The sequence below is a fragment of the Silurus meridionalis genome, chromosome 17, assembly GCF_014805685.1.
Source record: "Silurus meridionalis isolate SWU-2019-XX chromosome 17, ASM1480568v1, whole genome shotgun sequence".
NCBI classification, from domain to species: domain Eukaryota; kingdom Metazoa; phylum Chordata; class Actinopteri; order Siluriformes; family Siluridae; genus Silurus; species Silurus meridionalis.
Window position 1 is genome coordinate 19,269,358 of NC_060900.1, and position 16,808 is coordinate 19,286,165.

The 16,808-nt window shown below is 36.8% G+C and overlaps 1 protein-coding gene across 1 annotated transcript in view; it reads right to left on the minus strand.

Moving 5' to 3' along the window:
* The window catches only part of tafa3b (TAFA chemokine like family member 3b), a 126,619-nt gene that overhangs the window by 44,257 nt on the left and 65,554 nt on the right, over positions 1-16,808 (minus strand). Inside the window, exon 3 of the mRNA XM_046870393.1 lies at positions 8,808-8,920. Coding sequence (XP_046726349.1) covers positions 8,808-8,919 — 112 coding nt within the window. The 5' untranslated portion in view covers position 8,920. The remainder of the gene's footprint in view (positions 1-8,807; positions 8,921-16,808) is intronic.

Consider the following 16,808-nt stretch of genomic DNA (forward strand, 5'->3'; position numbering starts at 1 on the left):
GATGCGAGCAATCACCGGCCAGCTTTCAGAGAAATGGTGTTTCTAGACATCCTGCGGCCAGAAAGTGTCATAACACCAAGTCTACAACAGATGGACAGAACAATGCTCTTACTGACATCACTTCCTCCCCAGCTGTTCTCTTAGATATTACAGTGAATATAATGAAAAAAGAAAGAACCCTGTCTTTCTCTTTCTTTTACCCAATGCAGAGTGTAAGTATTTAATGCTAATGTTGGATTAGTGGAAAGGAAAATGATTTGCATTTGAGTAGCATTAATTTTTCATTTAAAGTTCAAACTTAAAGCTAGAGTTGAAATTTAACCCGGCTTAAGCAAATTCGTGTCACACATTACCCCATGGCATGTTTAGTTTCACTTTCCACCATTTTAATCCCTCTTTCTATATTCTGAGTTCTATTTCATTTGGTTTTCTTTGGTTTGCCAGCAGCAAAGCAAAGCAAAAGAATTTTCAGTAAAACTGTAATCTGCAGCCAGCTGGAAGCACAGCAACCAGGTTAACAGTGTTCTGTAATCCAGTAATCTCTTACACTGTACTGAGTCGAAGCATACGTCCTGCACAAAACGTAGGGATGGGATTAGAAAGTCTTTTAGCAGGAAAGAGATAATCACATGAATATTACAGTGCATGTGCTCACCGATCAGCAAAATGGAAAGATTAATTTGAAAGAAAAGGAGGAAAATCTGCCAGACTAGCACATTGAATCGTTTTCCTAGTGCATTCTATCTCTTATGCCATTTTCACCATTAATTGCAGGATACTAGTCCAGTGAAGAACAGAACATCCATTAAAAATAGAATCACAGAGGATACCGAAAATGCTATAACTGTTAAAACTCTGTTCATTAAATATTTGATATTTCGACAAAGGGAAAAAAAACCTCTGTGCGTTCTACTTTTAAAAAACCAAAACATTTCCACTGAGGTCTCTATGAGGCAAGAAATTACAAAAACAGGCTTTTTTTTTAGGTATAAAAGAAAACAAAAGACGGTGCAGAGTGTTTCCATGCATTAGCTAAGGGCACAGACAAGTTGGAGCTTACATCCTATGTTTTAAATGTCAGGCTAAGGCTAACAGAAGTCCAGAGTTGGAGAAAGAACATATGAATGTCAGAGTCTGAATGTCTGGCGAAAGCTTTCAGGCCTTTTCCAATAACGCCGGGGTCAGAAAGCGTACATCTCTCCAGCTTTCTCGCAGCTTTGATTGCAAACACACAACTCTCAAGCAAATATCCTGTGGTCCTGTTTTTTTTTTTTTTACTCATGCTCTTACAGCCCAGTGTCAGAGCAGCGAATAACAGCACAGGCAGCCTGAATAAATAACTCAGGATAAAAAGTGACATTTTGATGACTATCCAATCTGGAAGATGGTGTACTCTGATCAGAAAGCGATAGCATCTTTACTTCTCTGCCCGCTATTTTACTTTTCCTCATCTGTTCCTAATTTCTCTGTTGTCATACAACAGCTTGTCAAATGTCAGCAACTTGACTGATCTCTCATTTCTATCTGCATCTAAATGATGTGCGTTGCTGCTTTATGTGCATTGCTGCTTTCGCTCAGTAACATTGCGTCAACACCTGCACAGCACCATGCAGCAAACCTGACAATATCGATGCGAATATTACATCTATTGACTGCATATGACATTCACATGAAATTGCATCTTCTTTTCTTCCCATATGACAGAGCAGAATTTGCATCTTTTAAATATAATAAACACTTTTCAAAGCTATTTAAGGTGCACACAAAGTTCCAAGCGAGTTAAGCTCATGAACAGATGGCCAAAAACGATTATCTGGGCTGTAAGCTGTAAATTTGTCTCATTGAGCCAAAATGATCTGTCTGAATGCTAGACTGAGAGAAAAAAAATTTGTGGTGGTGTTGTTTTTTTTTTGTCTTTTTAATGAAAAGCTCAGCAACGTCGACTGAAATGCTTCATTACTCAGACAAAGAGAAAACAGGGAACAGCAGCTGTTGCAACAGAAAGGTGAGCTATTTTAGGACCTGACATGTAATACCAACAAAAAACAACAACAAAATAAAATTATCCAAATAGACTTAATGATGATGTACAGTAAGTTAGCTATAGTTTTAAGAAGGGACAACATTATAAGGTAAGTCTGTGGAAAGATAGTGTGTTAGTATTGTATGTGCTTTTTGAGTATAATAAAATTTGCTCTTAAAGTTCCCTCCACTCTTCTGTAAAGATGTTCCACTGCTTTTGGACATTTGCGTTCATCACCCACCAGGGTATTAGCAATGTAAAGTACTGATGTAGGCGAGGTGAGGAGGCCTGGAGGGCAGTAAGTGTTCCAATTCATCCCAAAGGTGTTCAGTAGGGTTGAGATCACTCACCACTCACGATCTTTCTCCATCCATCCATCCATCCATCCATCCATCCATCCATCCATCCATCCATCCATCCATCCATCCATCTATCTATCTATCTATCTATTACAAACACATTATTCACCAGAGTCTTTTCCAACATGAGTATATGCACTTCTACTTCAGTGAAGGATGTGTGTACTTTTGCCATCTCTGCTGTCAGGTCATTCTGCTCTCACCCATCTCAACAGCATGGCATTTGCCTTGCAGACTATTTGTCAACTCTAGAAGCTGTTATGCAAAACAATTCCCAGTAGATCACTAAGTTTCAGAAATATTTAAACCAACCTGTCCAGCGCCAACAACCATGCCAGGGTCAAAGTCAGTGAGAACACATTATTTCCCCCAATATGAACTCTCGACTGTAATTGCACGATTGAATGCAGTGCTACTGCATCATGATTGAAAAAAGAATAATAATTAGATGACTTTTCCAGTGTACAATTACAATGTAATGTTTACTAGTACAGTGATGACTAGTACTATTTGATAAAATAGCAAATGTATATAAGACAGCAAAACTATAACACAATAATAACACATGTATAACATAGTATTAACACTGTAATAAGAAATACATTGAGATTTCACATGCATATCCTTTCATTTGCTCTTTCAGGCAGCAATTACAGATAATTCAGTACTAATTAGATTAGATCATTGGCTCTCATTTTCCTCTAGTTAGTAGAGTGAATTATTTTGATAACTGAACCCCAGCCTTTGCCATTAAACCAATGAACAATGTTAGACAGGTCTGAATAGTAAGCTTTTAAAGTGTTTTATTTGTGTTAACTGGTATATAAAAGGTAAAACTAATACATTAAGTTTGCAGTTATACAATATCTACTAGTTGAAACAATTCTTACAATCTTACATGATCAAGTTGTTTAACAATCTGTAGTACAAAGATGCATGGTGTACACAATTATCCGACCAGGACCACCCAATAGATCCTTGCTATAGATTTTGTGCAGACCAAGGTCTCTGGTTTAATCTGTGACAACAGTTTAACTGAGGAGTTATAAATGTAATCTAAAAATGTACTTTATAACACAACAGGACATGATTTTTATCTTATCTGACTACTGACTATTCTGATTGCTAAACACTTTCATCAGATGAGAGGTGCATCACAATTAAAGGGTCAGTGGAATGCACTGTAATTTTTTATATTTTTAAAATGCCACTATATTGTAGAGTACATGTCACAGAAACAGACCACTAGTGTTTCCCACTAGCAACTGATCATGTCACATGAATTCTACACCTGTTTCTCATTCAGAAATAATTATCACTTGTATTCAGACTCACTGTTCATGGTACTTTCTGTCTCTCATTTGTCTTTTCTTGTTGTCTTTAGGATCCATCTGGATGCAAGCAATCACTGGCCAGCTTTCAGAGAAAACCGCAATCAGATTTCTTTTATCTTGTTTATGTTCTTAGTAATTTTGTGTTTCTTGTGTTTCAAGTTTATTACAGATAAAACACTATGTCTGTCTGTTTTTTTTAGTGCACATATTTATATACTGACTTACTGTAAAGCTTCAAAATGATTTTTACATTTCCATGCTTACATATGAAGCTCTGCATAAACTGGTTGTCAAATATTTGTCTGTATTTAATATTATACACCCAAAAAATGCACACTTCTTCTTAGTCTCATTGTTTAGTTGTCCATCAGACTTGCTTGTGCTGTATGGATGATAGATCTTTCACTTCAAAATGCTCCTTAACTAAATGCCCTGAACATGTGTACATGGTTAGCCTTTTCTTGACTGCCCAAATACTAATTTTCAACTGAATTGTTGATGCATGTTTTTATTTATCTGATTATATTTATACCTGATTCAAGAAAATTAGTTCAGCAGCTACTTATAAAATAAAAATAACTATAATATAGGAATATAAGTTAATGTTGTTTATAATACAATCTAGTAAATATTTAGTCTTCATATAATTTGACAGTAAAATTTATAAAAAAAATTAATTATAAGTAAATTATAAAAAAGCAATCTAAAGCTGTTGGAGGTAAATTTTTATCTAGCACTGACCTTTTTTTTTTATGAAAATGTGTGAAATTCCCCCATTTGTGAAGTATGAACTAATCAAGTCAAGTCAAGTTTATTTCTATAGCGCTTTTCACAACAGACATTGTCTCAAAGCAGCTTTACAGAAATCAACATTAAAGGTGAACGGTGTGTATTTATCCCTGATGAGCACCATAGAGACTGTGGCAAGGAAAAACTCCCTTAGATGTTATGAGGAAGAAACCTTGAGAGGAACCAGACTCAAAAGGGGAACCCATCCTCATTTGGGTGACATCAAGAGTTTGAACATAAATCTTTCAACAATACAGAACACTGGAGAGTGAGAACTAATATGAGCACTGGAGTGTAAGATTATAAGTAAATGTTTTTTTCTACAGTCTTTGGTATAAAAGTAGGAGCTACTGAGCTCTAATCAGATATATGAGAGCAGGCTGCAGTAGATTTATTCTTCTATTAAAAAAATTTAAAAAATAAGTTTTTTAAAACGCATTAAAAAAAAAATCACTCAAACCAAAAGGAGTGATGAGAATTCTTATATACACTTGAATCAACTAATAAAGTATGAAGTTCTTTCCAAACCAGAGCTAAATTATTGCAAGCATGTTGAATCAAATAAAAAAAATGTAGATGCATATAAAGTTGACAGAAGCATAAAAATATAAGTGGACTGAAACTTCCCAAGTTGACCAACATGATACATTTAATGATACAATCTGAGTGTCAGGTTGTTTAACTATGCTAAATGTTTGGGGCGAGGAGGATTTTTGATTGACTGTGTGGGTCCCTGTTGTGCTGTGTGTGGAAAATGTGTGTGTGTGAGTGCAGGTGAGCATGTGTGTACGCATGAAAGAACAGTAAAGATAAAATCGTAGTGAAGGCAGGTTAAATGTTAATGATGGTTGTACTCGTGTGTGTGTGTGTGTGTGTGTGTGTGTGTGTGTGTGTGTGTGTGTGTGTGTGTTACTGAAGCAAATGCTGTAATAACGGCATGCTGAATGTAACATGCTTTATGCCACAGATGGAGCAGAGCAGTATGGAATAGCAGCGCACATGAAAATGTCACATTTTTTATTTCCATTCTGATTTTCTCTCTTGGGCCATATGGAGAAACTTCGCAAATCCTAAAGTTAGTCATACACAGACACGCATGCATGCTCTCTCTCTCTCTCTCTCTCTCTCTCTCTCTCACACACACACACACACACACACATACATACATACATACATACACACTTTTCTCAAGGGGTTATTTAAGCAACAGTCTTCTCATTAAGAACAAGAATTATTCCCTAAAGCATCTTCTGGCCCTATAATATATATTTTCATGTTCCAGTCCATAGGAGACACGCACATACACACATATTTTCTCTAAATCTAAACAGTGTCACAAGCTGGCACGGTTTTGATCACATATATTGTAGTGCCAAGTCTTCTTTCAGTCATCATGTGGCTAATATTAGTAAAAATCACAAGCTAATTAAATGAGCTTTTTACTTCATTCAAAACTACCATGATTTCCCAGTTTCCACTACTAACTACCAAGCATGGAGAGTAACCAACTGACTGTTTCTCCTGAACATGCTGGGTTACATGGCAACTGAACAAACAAGTGTTGGCAGCCCTCTTCTACATACATCATCTCACAGATTTCACAATTGGCTAGTCTCACTATGACTGACAGAGACAGAGTAATGCCACAATTTCCACTCAGGCAGCATATTTTGTAATCTCAGAGTTATATTGTGATTACTTCCATCACTAGGGAACCCAGGAAAGATTACTGAAAAAAATGTATAGACTAATTGTATGTTGTGATATATTATTAACTTTTATTTAGATCATGTGTAAGTTTAGACAAGAAATAGCATGTTTTTACCAGATTGTGTGACATTTAATGCAGGCAGTTGTCACACCTTTACTCTTAAAAGCTGTACCAGAGATTTCATTTTTGTCCCAATTGATCCTTAAAATTTACAAACACTTCTTATTGGTTCTTATTTAAGGCTGCTTGTCTCTGCAGGTTGTGTGGGTGTTTTTTTTTTAATGAATGAAAAAAAGAATTATATCCATGTTAATTACTGGTTAATTAAATTCATTATTGATAATAATATAAGCATTTCTAGTTGCACTCACAGGGCTCATTTATAAAATGCCAACACAGATAAATTTGATTCAGTAACAACAGCTTATGCTCTACGCCCACTTATTGAGCTTTTTCTATTGTTCATTCAGTTGGACTATTTCTCCTACTTTACTGTATTTAATCCCTGTAAAAAAAAAAATAGGCCATATTTAAAAAAATGTAAATAGCCTATATTCAGTCCAAGGAAATTCATATTTTTTTCATATAAACAACAATTCCAAATTGTATGAAAGGTACAAAAACTTCCTTTTCTCTTCATTTATAATGTCTTCCTAAAATAACTATATAAGCAAACGAACAAAAATATATTTTTTATAATGTGTTCTCATCAGTAATAAACTTAACCAGGAACCACAGACATGAGCTACTTTAACTGTTCATTTTATTTGATTGACAGCTAAAAGAAGCATCGTTATTTCTTTTAATCACATCATGTATTGGGATTGATTGCTTATATCACCTCAGCCAATCACTGATGATATTTATTCATGAAACATGTCAGCATCAACATGGTGGCACTTCACAGGTCTCTAGTTTAATCCCAGACTCAGGTTACTGCCAGTTTGGAGATTTACATGTTCATCACATGTTGCAACTTCTACCTTCTCTAAACTTACAGATTCTTACCTTAAAGGTCTTCACAAAAGTTTTGGAAATACCTTTTTAAGAAGAAATCATTAGGAACCTTTAGTGCCACCTAAACTCTTGACAAGATAGGGTTTGTGAATATAGCCCATGGGTATGAAAACTGTGCTTACACCAGTACATTTAGCTGTGGTAGAGAGACAGAGAGGGTAAGGTAGAAAAGAATGCAGGTGAATGCTTAAGGATGCAAGGACAGTGGTGTGAGAAATGTTTATGGTCTGACGTGTGCCGTGATCTACTGGGCTTTACACCAATGTGACCTAAGACACTTTTGTCTTACTATTGATTGTGTGCCATTGACTATATAGTGAGTCTAATGTTTGGATGGGTGTATTTGGGGCATGTCAAAGGAAGGCCTCATACATCACAGGACATAAGGGCACAGGACATCATCTATTCAAGTCTCTCTCTCTCCCTTCCACACACCTTCCACACATACGCACAGAGCATAGGGCTCAGGACACAGCACAGGAATCAACCATTATTCTTCTGTGTTCAAAACTCTTGACAGACTCATTTCTCTGCTCTCTATCCTCACCTCACGCGAATCCTTTATATTTGCACTTTTATCTGGATAAGATCTCCAAGTTTCATCTTGAAAAGTCATCTATTTTCATCCTTCGCTCTGTCTCCATTAGTTTTTTTTTCAATTTTTTTCTTCTGTTAGTCTTATCTTCACCTCTCTTTATTTGAAAGATTCACTCACACAAATGATCCACACTAATTAAATGAAGCTTTACAGTGTAGATACATGCACATCTTGGTTTGTACATTTGTAATAAACAGTGCTTATTCTTATTTCTGATCCGTTCTGATTTGCTGCCACGTAAAACTTCTTCAATCCTAATTAGTCGTCTAGGAAATGAGATATACACAGATACATACAAGCAGAAAATGATCTCTAGATTAATGAATGAAATACACATCACTTGCTCTTTTTCCTCCTTGCAAACACACACACATAAACACGCACACACAAAATACTGTACATACAACAATGTTTTCAAAATCCAATTCTGCACACCCCGTGACTGCTCCCCAGTTAAAATGTCACATTTAGCATTTAATAACTTAGGCATTAACACATAGTGAAGGGAGCGATTATTGAGGCAATGGCCATGTAATTGCAAAATTGACAAGGTAATGGATGATAAAGACCCCAGAACATTATCAGCAAATAAGCTCATCTTTCTACAAAGGTTTGTAAAATGATTTTAAATTCCTTCACTTGCTTATTACCTTCCATTCAAAAACTTTACTCAAACCAAATAATACTCTGTCATGCACTGCCTTATCAAGTCCATACAGTCTGATTGTGCACAGACAAATTTAAATTGCTGACAGAAATAGCATTTCCCAGAGTACAGCATGTACCTCACTACTGCACTAGCTTTCTACTAGCAAGGCTGCAAATTATATACCTGGAACCAGTATTACTAGATTGCATGAACTGTCAATAAAAAAAGGTATGAAGGCATATGCTTGCACTTTTTTAACATTTTTTATAACTAAACGTAAATGATCGCACTGAATTAAACCAATATCCAAACTGAACTTTAACTCACCTATATGGTTGCGGTGTGAGGAGGCCAGAGTCAGACGCCCCCACAGAGACAGCAGGGCCAAGGTGAGCAGCAGCAGCCACGCACACACACTCTGTACATCCCGCTCCCGCATTCTGAAAAACACACAAGGAAAAGTTTTCTTCATGCACAAAAGTGCAGCGTCCACAAAGAGACAGAAATAAGAAAAACAATAAATCTAAGCAAGAATAACTGACATTTTTTTCCGGTCATATTGCTTTTGTATTTACCTAATCTCAACAAAATTCCTCTTTCCATCTATCTATTTATCTATCTATAGATTTCAACGTCTGTTTAAAAATAGAAATTAGAATTCTTAAATGAGGTGGTATTGCTGACATGTAATAAGACGGAGGCTGGATGCGAGTGCCAATATATTATTGATTCACAGCGCTTAATACTGTATACAAAAATAACAACAGGAAAACAAAATACAAAACCAAATAAAAAGCATGAACAAGAAAAACCTTGACCTGAGCAAGAGACAAAAACCATGAAAAGACAAATCTGAGACAATGCATGAAGTTTAATGTGAGATTATATACAAGGCCTGGTGGAGACAGCGATGTGACATAGTGAGTGATGGGATTAGGTGATATTCAGCAGCTAATGGGTATGATAGTTTATTTAAATAATCCTGACAATAGCATTTGATAGTTTGGGGGCTTCATCACTAAAGGTTTTGCCCACACTGCAGTCAGTCTGGTCCTTGCCACCACCAGCAATCCAGAATTGGGATTGGAGTTAAACGAGGGTGCAGGGATTTTGCAGCTTCAGACAGATAAGGTGAAATGACAAAATTATTTTGTTTGTTTGTTTGAGTTTGTTAGATTTGGATTCTTTATATCACTCTATAGGATTACAGCCCTGATTGCAGACATGTAGCAGAATAGTACACCTTCTATTTCTATCTGCATTTGTATCTGTGTGGAATACATTATCACTCTATCAATCCAGATTTTTCATGTATTGGTAATATTAGTATAATTATGACACATAGCTGTTTCCTCTGCCTTGAATGGAGTCAAAAGTTTGACACGCAACAGAAAGGGTAATGTTTTAAATGTCAGTTTGGAGGACAACACAAAAGCTCCGGTGTAGCTCAAAATCAATACCGCAATTCAATGAGAGATTATTTTACTGCACAGATCTTCAGCATCGGAACGGTGCAAGTGCACTTTTGTTTCCTAATAAAAAATTTATCTGGAACTCAATTCTATAGGAATGTGAACGGAGAAGAGCCGTCATGTTTAGTGAATGTCATCCAAAGAGAAGGCGACTGCAATGAGAATACACATGTGACTTTTTAGGTAAGCTGAGCATAAAGGAAGGCAGGTCGTTTGTCAGACCTAAACAACTGGATGCTTTAGAAAGAGGCTGGGATATTTTATTCCATTTGGCAAGGAGAGCACCTACAATGTGCCCGCTCGATAACTGCCTCATGTCTCCTGGCTGGCTGAAGGCCCGGTGCTGTGACAGTCGGGCTCTTTTTAAAATAACGCCACAGAGGAGAACAGATTCACATGCACTCGGATTTCAGAAAGATATACAAAGATATGCAATAATCCTGTAGAGCAAGAGTGACAGATGTAGAAAGATAGAAAGCAAGAGGAAGAGGATGGATTTAGGAAAGAAAGCGAAGAGAGCGAGATAGAGGAAGACGGAAAAAAGATAACAGGAGGTAGACAGTGTCAGAAAGATAGAGGTGATAAAAAGGCAAAAGAACAACAAGAGAAAGGTGACTTTGCAGAATTTTGAATGCACTGTTGTGAGAATGTATAAAATTATGCAAATGTACCTCAATTATCTCAATATATCCCCTCCCTGTGGGGAGAGTTAGAGATTTCACACAAAAGAGTGTCTCTTGCTGAAACTCACATGTACAAATAGGACTATAGCAACAAAGAGACGAATGAAAATAAAAAGGCAGTAGACAAATTTTTTTAATGTTGGTCATAATGGATTCAATCTGTGTATGTCTAACTAATATATTTCTGTCGGACATTTGGTATAACCACCATGTTTTATGGTGAGTTCAGGAAGTAGCTTTTTGCAGCTATGGTGTAACCACAAGAAAAAACGAAACAAAACAGCGATTTAAGAAGAAGGAAGAGAAGAAAGCGCCTTCTAAACACACACCTCTAAACATGTCCCTATCCATCACCTATATAATCAACCTCTCCTTCACACTGTCTGGAGTTGTTAAACTACAGGACATCATCACCTTCCACACACTCAAGTAATCAATACACTCTATGATCAATAGGTGGAGCAAAAGCCAAAATGCCACTCAGGACCATAATATAAAGTAGAATGCCAAATTGTTAATTATCATGCCCAATCTACAGACGATATGGTAGAACTTGGTGACAGTGATTCTGCAGCAAATTGTTTCACAACACAATGTCCAGAGGGATTTGCAGTTCACTATAGGCACTTTCATAACAATGGACAATACTAAGCAGAGCTTTGTTACATAATATAATATATTTGTTGCTAGTTAGCCAGGTAGCCCAATTTGAATAGCCAGAGGAGACTCAGTAGGCATACTATATAAACAAAAGTGTGTAGAAACATGAATGAGATTAATAACATCCCATTCCACATTTAGTCCCCATATATTGGTTCAATAACCTCCATTTCTCCTTCATTCTATACATTTTGCAGTGTGGTTGTAGAGATTTGTGCTAATTCAGCCACAAGAGCATTAGCAAAGTAAGTAACTGATTTAGGAGGCCTGGGGGTGCAGTCTGTGTTCCAATTCATCCCAAAGGTGTTTGGTTGGGTTTTCTAGCACTATGGGGCCCACTCAAGATCTTCCACTCAGTTTAGTTTGAGCACAGGGGCATTGTTATGCTCGAACAAGTTTGGGTAATAAATGATTATGTGTTCAAACAATGAGTGAGGCTGAAAGACAAAATAAGTTTTTCATATTTTTATAGCACCAGCAAAATGGCATGGCATAATGGCAAGTACCTTACACACACAACCAATGATACTTGGCAATGAATGTGATTCTGATTCTGACATACGTAACACACAAAAAAAATTGTCTTAAAATGTACAGAAACAAATGAAAATAGCAATACTTGTGACAATCAGCAGATTAACTTTTTGCTGAGCATATTTTCTGTTTGCTTTGAATGTTTCTTTTATTAGATGCTCAACGACCTCGGTTTGGTATTTTGTGTGAAATGGAATTATGATTAATAAACTTTATTTTATTATTATTCATGTTATTTTTATTATTACTATTATCATTATGATTATTATTATTATATTGCACATAACATGCATAGTCCAAAACATTACAGTAAAAAATATTGTCTGAACTGAAATTCTATTAAATGAACATCTACATGCCAGAATAAGTAGAACCTCTGTAAGACAGTGATAAGTCCAGCAAAAGTTCTGAGTCAGATTCAAGCTGCTATTTATTTAATGTAGATCTAGTGCTTTAGTGATAGCCAGTGACTCAGTGGTTCAGACAGACAGAGAAATTCACTCCACCACCTATGTGTCAGAAGAAAGAAAATCTTCATGTATGTCTTCCCAGAATCTTCCTTGTGTCCTGGTGGACGTTTAGCTGTGCTTGTTTCTTAAAAAGAATGTGGTGCTGAACAGGATTTGACAAGTGTCTTTGGCCAGATGGGGAGTAGTCACTGCTGGTTTTAATATTCTTTACTGCTAAAGTTAAATAGTATCTTAAATTTCATAAACACCCTTTTGAAAATAAGTGTTCCTTGAGAAGTCAAGAGTCTTTTTATTAATGCTTTTAGCCACCACTTTCTCCTGGTCAGGAATAGGATCAGGAACCTAAGGCTGTCATGGGAACACTGGGTATGAGATAAGTATACACCTGGCTGGGATGTCAATCCATTGAAGTGCATCATGCACTCACATCCATACCACAGCAGACAATCTAACATCTTATATAAGGATTTATTTATGGCATTTAATTAATATAGAATTTGTATATGCTATAATACACAGCCTGTCCCTGTGTTGACTAGGAAGGAGGAAGGAAAACATTTTCAGGAATAAATGAGAAAGTAAAGGTAAGGGTAAGCAGCTTGTTAATTAGAATCACCCTACTATTATTCTAAATTTTAAAATATACTCTTTTTTTTCATCTCTTTCTTCTGGTTAGAGTCTTTTTGGCAGCCCATAGAACCACCTGGTTAAATGTTTAGCGTGCTGATTTGGGACAATCTGCGGTATATTCTGAACAAATCTGTGTAAAGTGCTGCCAGTGGTCTAGCACCACCACTAGGCTTAATTTGGAGTTATATTTATGGTCATAACATCTGCCCATGTGTCCAAAAGTTTTTTGACCCCTTACTGCCTATTTGGTTTATCTAGACCTTTCCTCTTACAGTCAGAAAATTCAACAGTGTATGGGCAAAACTTATAATTTATGAGTGGAACTACAAATCTTTCTGGAATCCATTTGCCTAAAATGATGTTTTAAGTAAAGCTCTGTTTTTGTTTTCTTGTAATTGATTAAGCAACAGTTATTGCACAGTCTGTATGCTTGGCCCTCAAAAATGTTGCTTTCAACTATATATTAATATATACATATAAATACAAATACAAATAAATAGATACAATACCAGTCAAAAGCTTGGACACACCTTCTCGTTTAATGCTTTTTCTTTTTTTTTATTATTTTCAACATTGTACAATAATACTGAAGACATCCAAATTATGAAAGACATGGAATTATATATAAAAAAGTGTTAAACATGTGATCAAACAGTCTCTCATGTGGAATGTAGATGTAGATATAGATATAGATGTAGATATAGATGTAGATATACTTTAAGGCTCTTTTTATACTTCAAAGCTTGTACGTCGCTCTGGAAAAGGACATCTTTTAAAGCAGCAAATGAATGTCCCAGGAAAGAAAGACCAAGAGCTACCTCTACCGCAGAGGATATGTTTATTAGAATTACCAGCCTAGGAAACTGCCACTTTACATAAATGCTTCTCGGAGTTCTAGTAGCAGACATATTTTAACAACCACTCTTCAGAGGAGATCAAGCCTTTATAGTCGAATGGTAAATCAAAAAGTTAAATGTGCCAAAGTCATAAAGAATGGTGATCAGTATGCGGTAGAATACTGTCATTTTTTTATAATTTAACAAATGACGGTACATAATTTACTATACGATATACAGTACCCTATTCTATGAACTATACAGTATATATGTATGTGGTAGTGGCACTGAGTCACGAATAGAGGGCAGAGCATACACTCCTACATTTGGGCAGTAACATATATTTATTAATGGCCAAAACAAATACTACTTTTTTATCAGCTTCATTCGGACAGCTGTGTACAATTAAACAGCAAACTTAAATAACCAGCCGCCTACAACGCCAATACACTGCAGCACTTTAAGCAGCCTGGCCTAATTACTGGCCACACAGTTAGGTTTTAATTGCTAGTAATTCACTTGTTTCGTGTTCCTTTGTTGTTGTTGTTTTAATGTAGCTAGGTGAAAAATGGATGGGAAAGTAAGAGGGAGAGAGAAAGAAGAAATCAATTTCCTTGTTAGAAGCAGGCGGTTGCATCCACGCATTACAGAATCATGTGTCATATCGATAGCAGTGGCAAAGCACTTGACTCCCACTCCTACAGACACACACAGACAGACACATGCATTCTCTTAACATGCCTGTCTTCTCTTGCCATTAAAAGGCCAAGCTGGCAGGAACACACTTCTGATGCGCCATTCTTTCTGCCACTGCACACAGCGCAGCACACAAACACACAGCGTGGTCCTTTATTACCAGGAAAGAACCAATTTTGCATCATTCCAAAATCCAGTGTGGAGCAGGGCTGTGCTGCATGGCGGTGTGCCGAAATACAGCATGCTTATCAATTCTGCTTCGTCTGTACGAAAGCGAGGAGAGGCTTTGTTTAATAAAGAAGGAAAACATGCCAGTACAAAGCATAATTTAATTCTCAGTGAGAGGGAACGAATGCGAGACATGAACACTACAGCATTGCGGCTATATTATATTCATTTACTGAAGAGAGGAAAAAAGAGTAGCAGAAAGTGAGAGAGCCCAAAAGTAAGAGAGAAAGAGAGGAGAGAGAGAGAAACAGAGGCGGGTTTTACTTGTTTAATTAATCCCGCTGGAATCCGCTCTTCCGTCTTTGCAGATGGCGAGTTCATCACACAGAGACATTTCTGTTTCGTTCCTGCACTGACTAAAAAAACAGGCCCACTTGCCCATTTCTGTCCAAATTTCTCTCTCTTAGTCCATTTCTTTTCTCCTCTGTGTTGCTTTTTTTTCCCCCTCTCTGCTGTTCTCTTTCCTCTGAGACTCTCCCGGTTTTCTAAACCTGTCTGAAAATATGCTCATCTGTCACCTTTGATTATACTGGACATAGATATATTAATACCTACAATGGTGTGCTAATTGAATGCAAAGTGATGTACATGTCATCACATCTCTGGATTTCATGTAAAATATAAACCCAACTAATGAGATTCGGTAACTTTAAGGTCAGATCGTATCGGATTTAGACTGCGATTCCGACGCAGGCAGGTGAAGAAGCGCTTAATAAAGAAGAGCAGGTTGGATGCCAGCGCACACTGAGCTTTAGATAAAACCTGCAGTGACAGATCTCAGACTAGCTAATGAATCCAGGGTTATATTACACACACACCATAGGTACTTTCTATTGACAAATCCCAGAGTAGTATTATTAGATTCGATGTTTTAGCACCCACTAAGTTCTAACCTACTTTTTTTTTTTAAAAGACAAAAATATCACACTGTAGCGTACCACTGTGCTGTAAAATTCTTGAATTTAAGCTCAGAAGGTGTTAATAAAATTACCATAACAGTACTGCTGGCTGAAATTCTAATCTACTTTTATATTAATTTAAAACAATTATTTCTACAGTAACAGCTCAATCACACAGAAATGAATGTCAAACATAGACATGATCTTAGCCTACTATTTTTTAATGTGTTATTGAAAAAAAAAAAAAGCCTACTTTTTTTATAGTGTTACTGAAAAAAAGACATTTTGTTGCCAATAAGGTGAAGCTTTACATACAAAGACATTAATTTAACATTGAAGGAAAGAGTCTTGGGTGTCAGCATGCTGTAACAATTAATACATTTTCATCAATGGAAAAGTCTCCAGGACACAAAACAGCCAAGACACAGTAAATTCCCAAATCATTCAATGGCACTAAATAGCCCCTTTCTCTGAAGAGCATAACCAAATCTTTGTGGTCATTCCAGAACACAAAAAACGTTGACCAAAAAACAGAAAGATCAGCAAATTAGAGAATGGTGGCATATTCATTCTTCCAAAGCTAATGATGTGTGTATTTTTAGCCTGGTCTTCCAGACTCATTTCTGTGATAGATGTCCATATTTGATACATAGATGGAACAGAAAGACAAGGAAAGTGAGGAAAAGAGATAGACAGAAAAAAGAGCTGAGCTTGCATCTGCTCTTTTAGAGAAAGGGTTGGCAGTTCCCCGGCTCAGCCGTCAGAGGCTCGGCGGGCTTGCCGGCGCCCAGCAAGACAGCTAACCTTGCCAGGCTTCTATCGGGCTTCTTCCCCACCCACCAGTACCTGAGTCCAGACACCAATCAAATGCTGGCACCAGACATGACAGCCAATTAAATCCCACTCTGACAATCCAGAGAGAAAGTAATGGAGTCCGGGGGAAAGAACAGCAAATGAGACGCTTATCAGGCACAGTGAGACAACAAGCATACAACAAGGAAAATAAATGTTTGAAACACTATGTGATGTATTCAGGATTTGAAACGCACTCATTACGAGCCAATAGATTTAAACGTCAGTTAAAGGTTGTACATTTTGACTGAACCGAAAAAATGGCAGGTTTTCGGCTTTAGCGTTAGGCCTTACCCAAGGCCGAAAATCTGTCATTTTTTCGGTTCAGTCAAAATAAAGCTCTCAACGCTGCAGCCAGGGTTTGATCC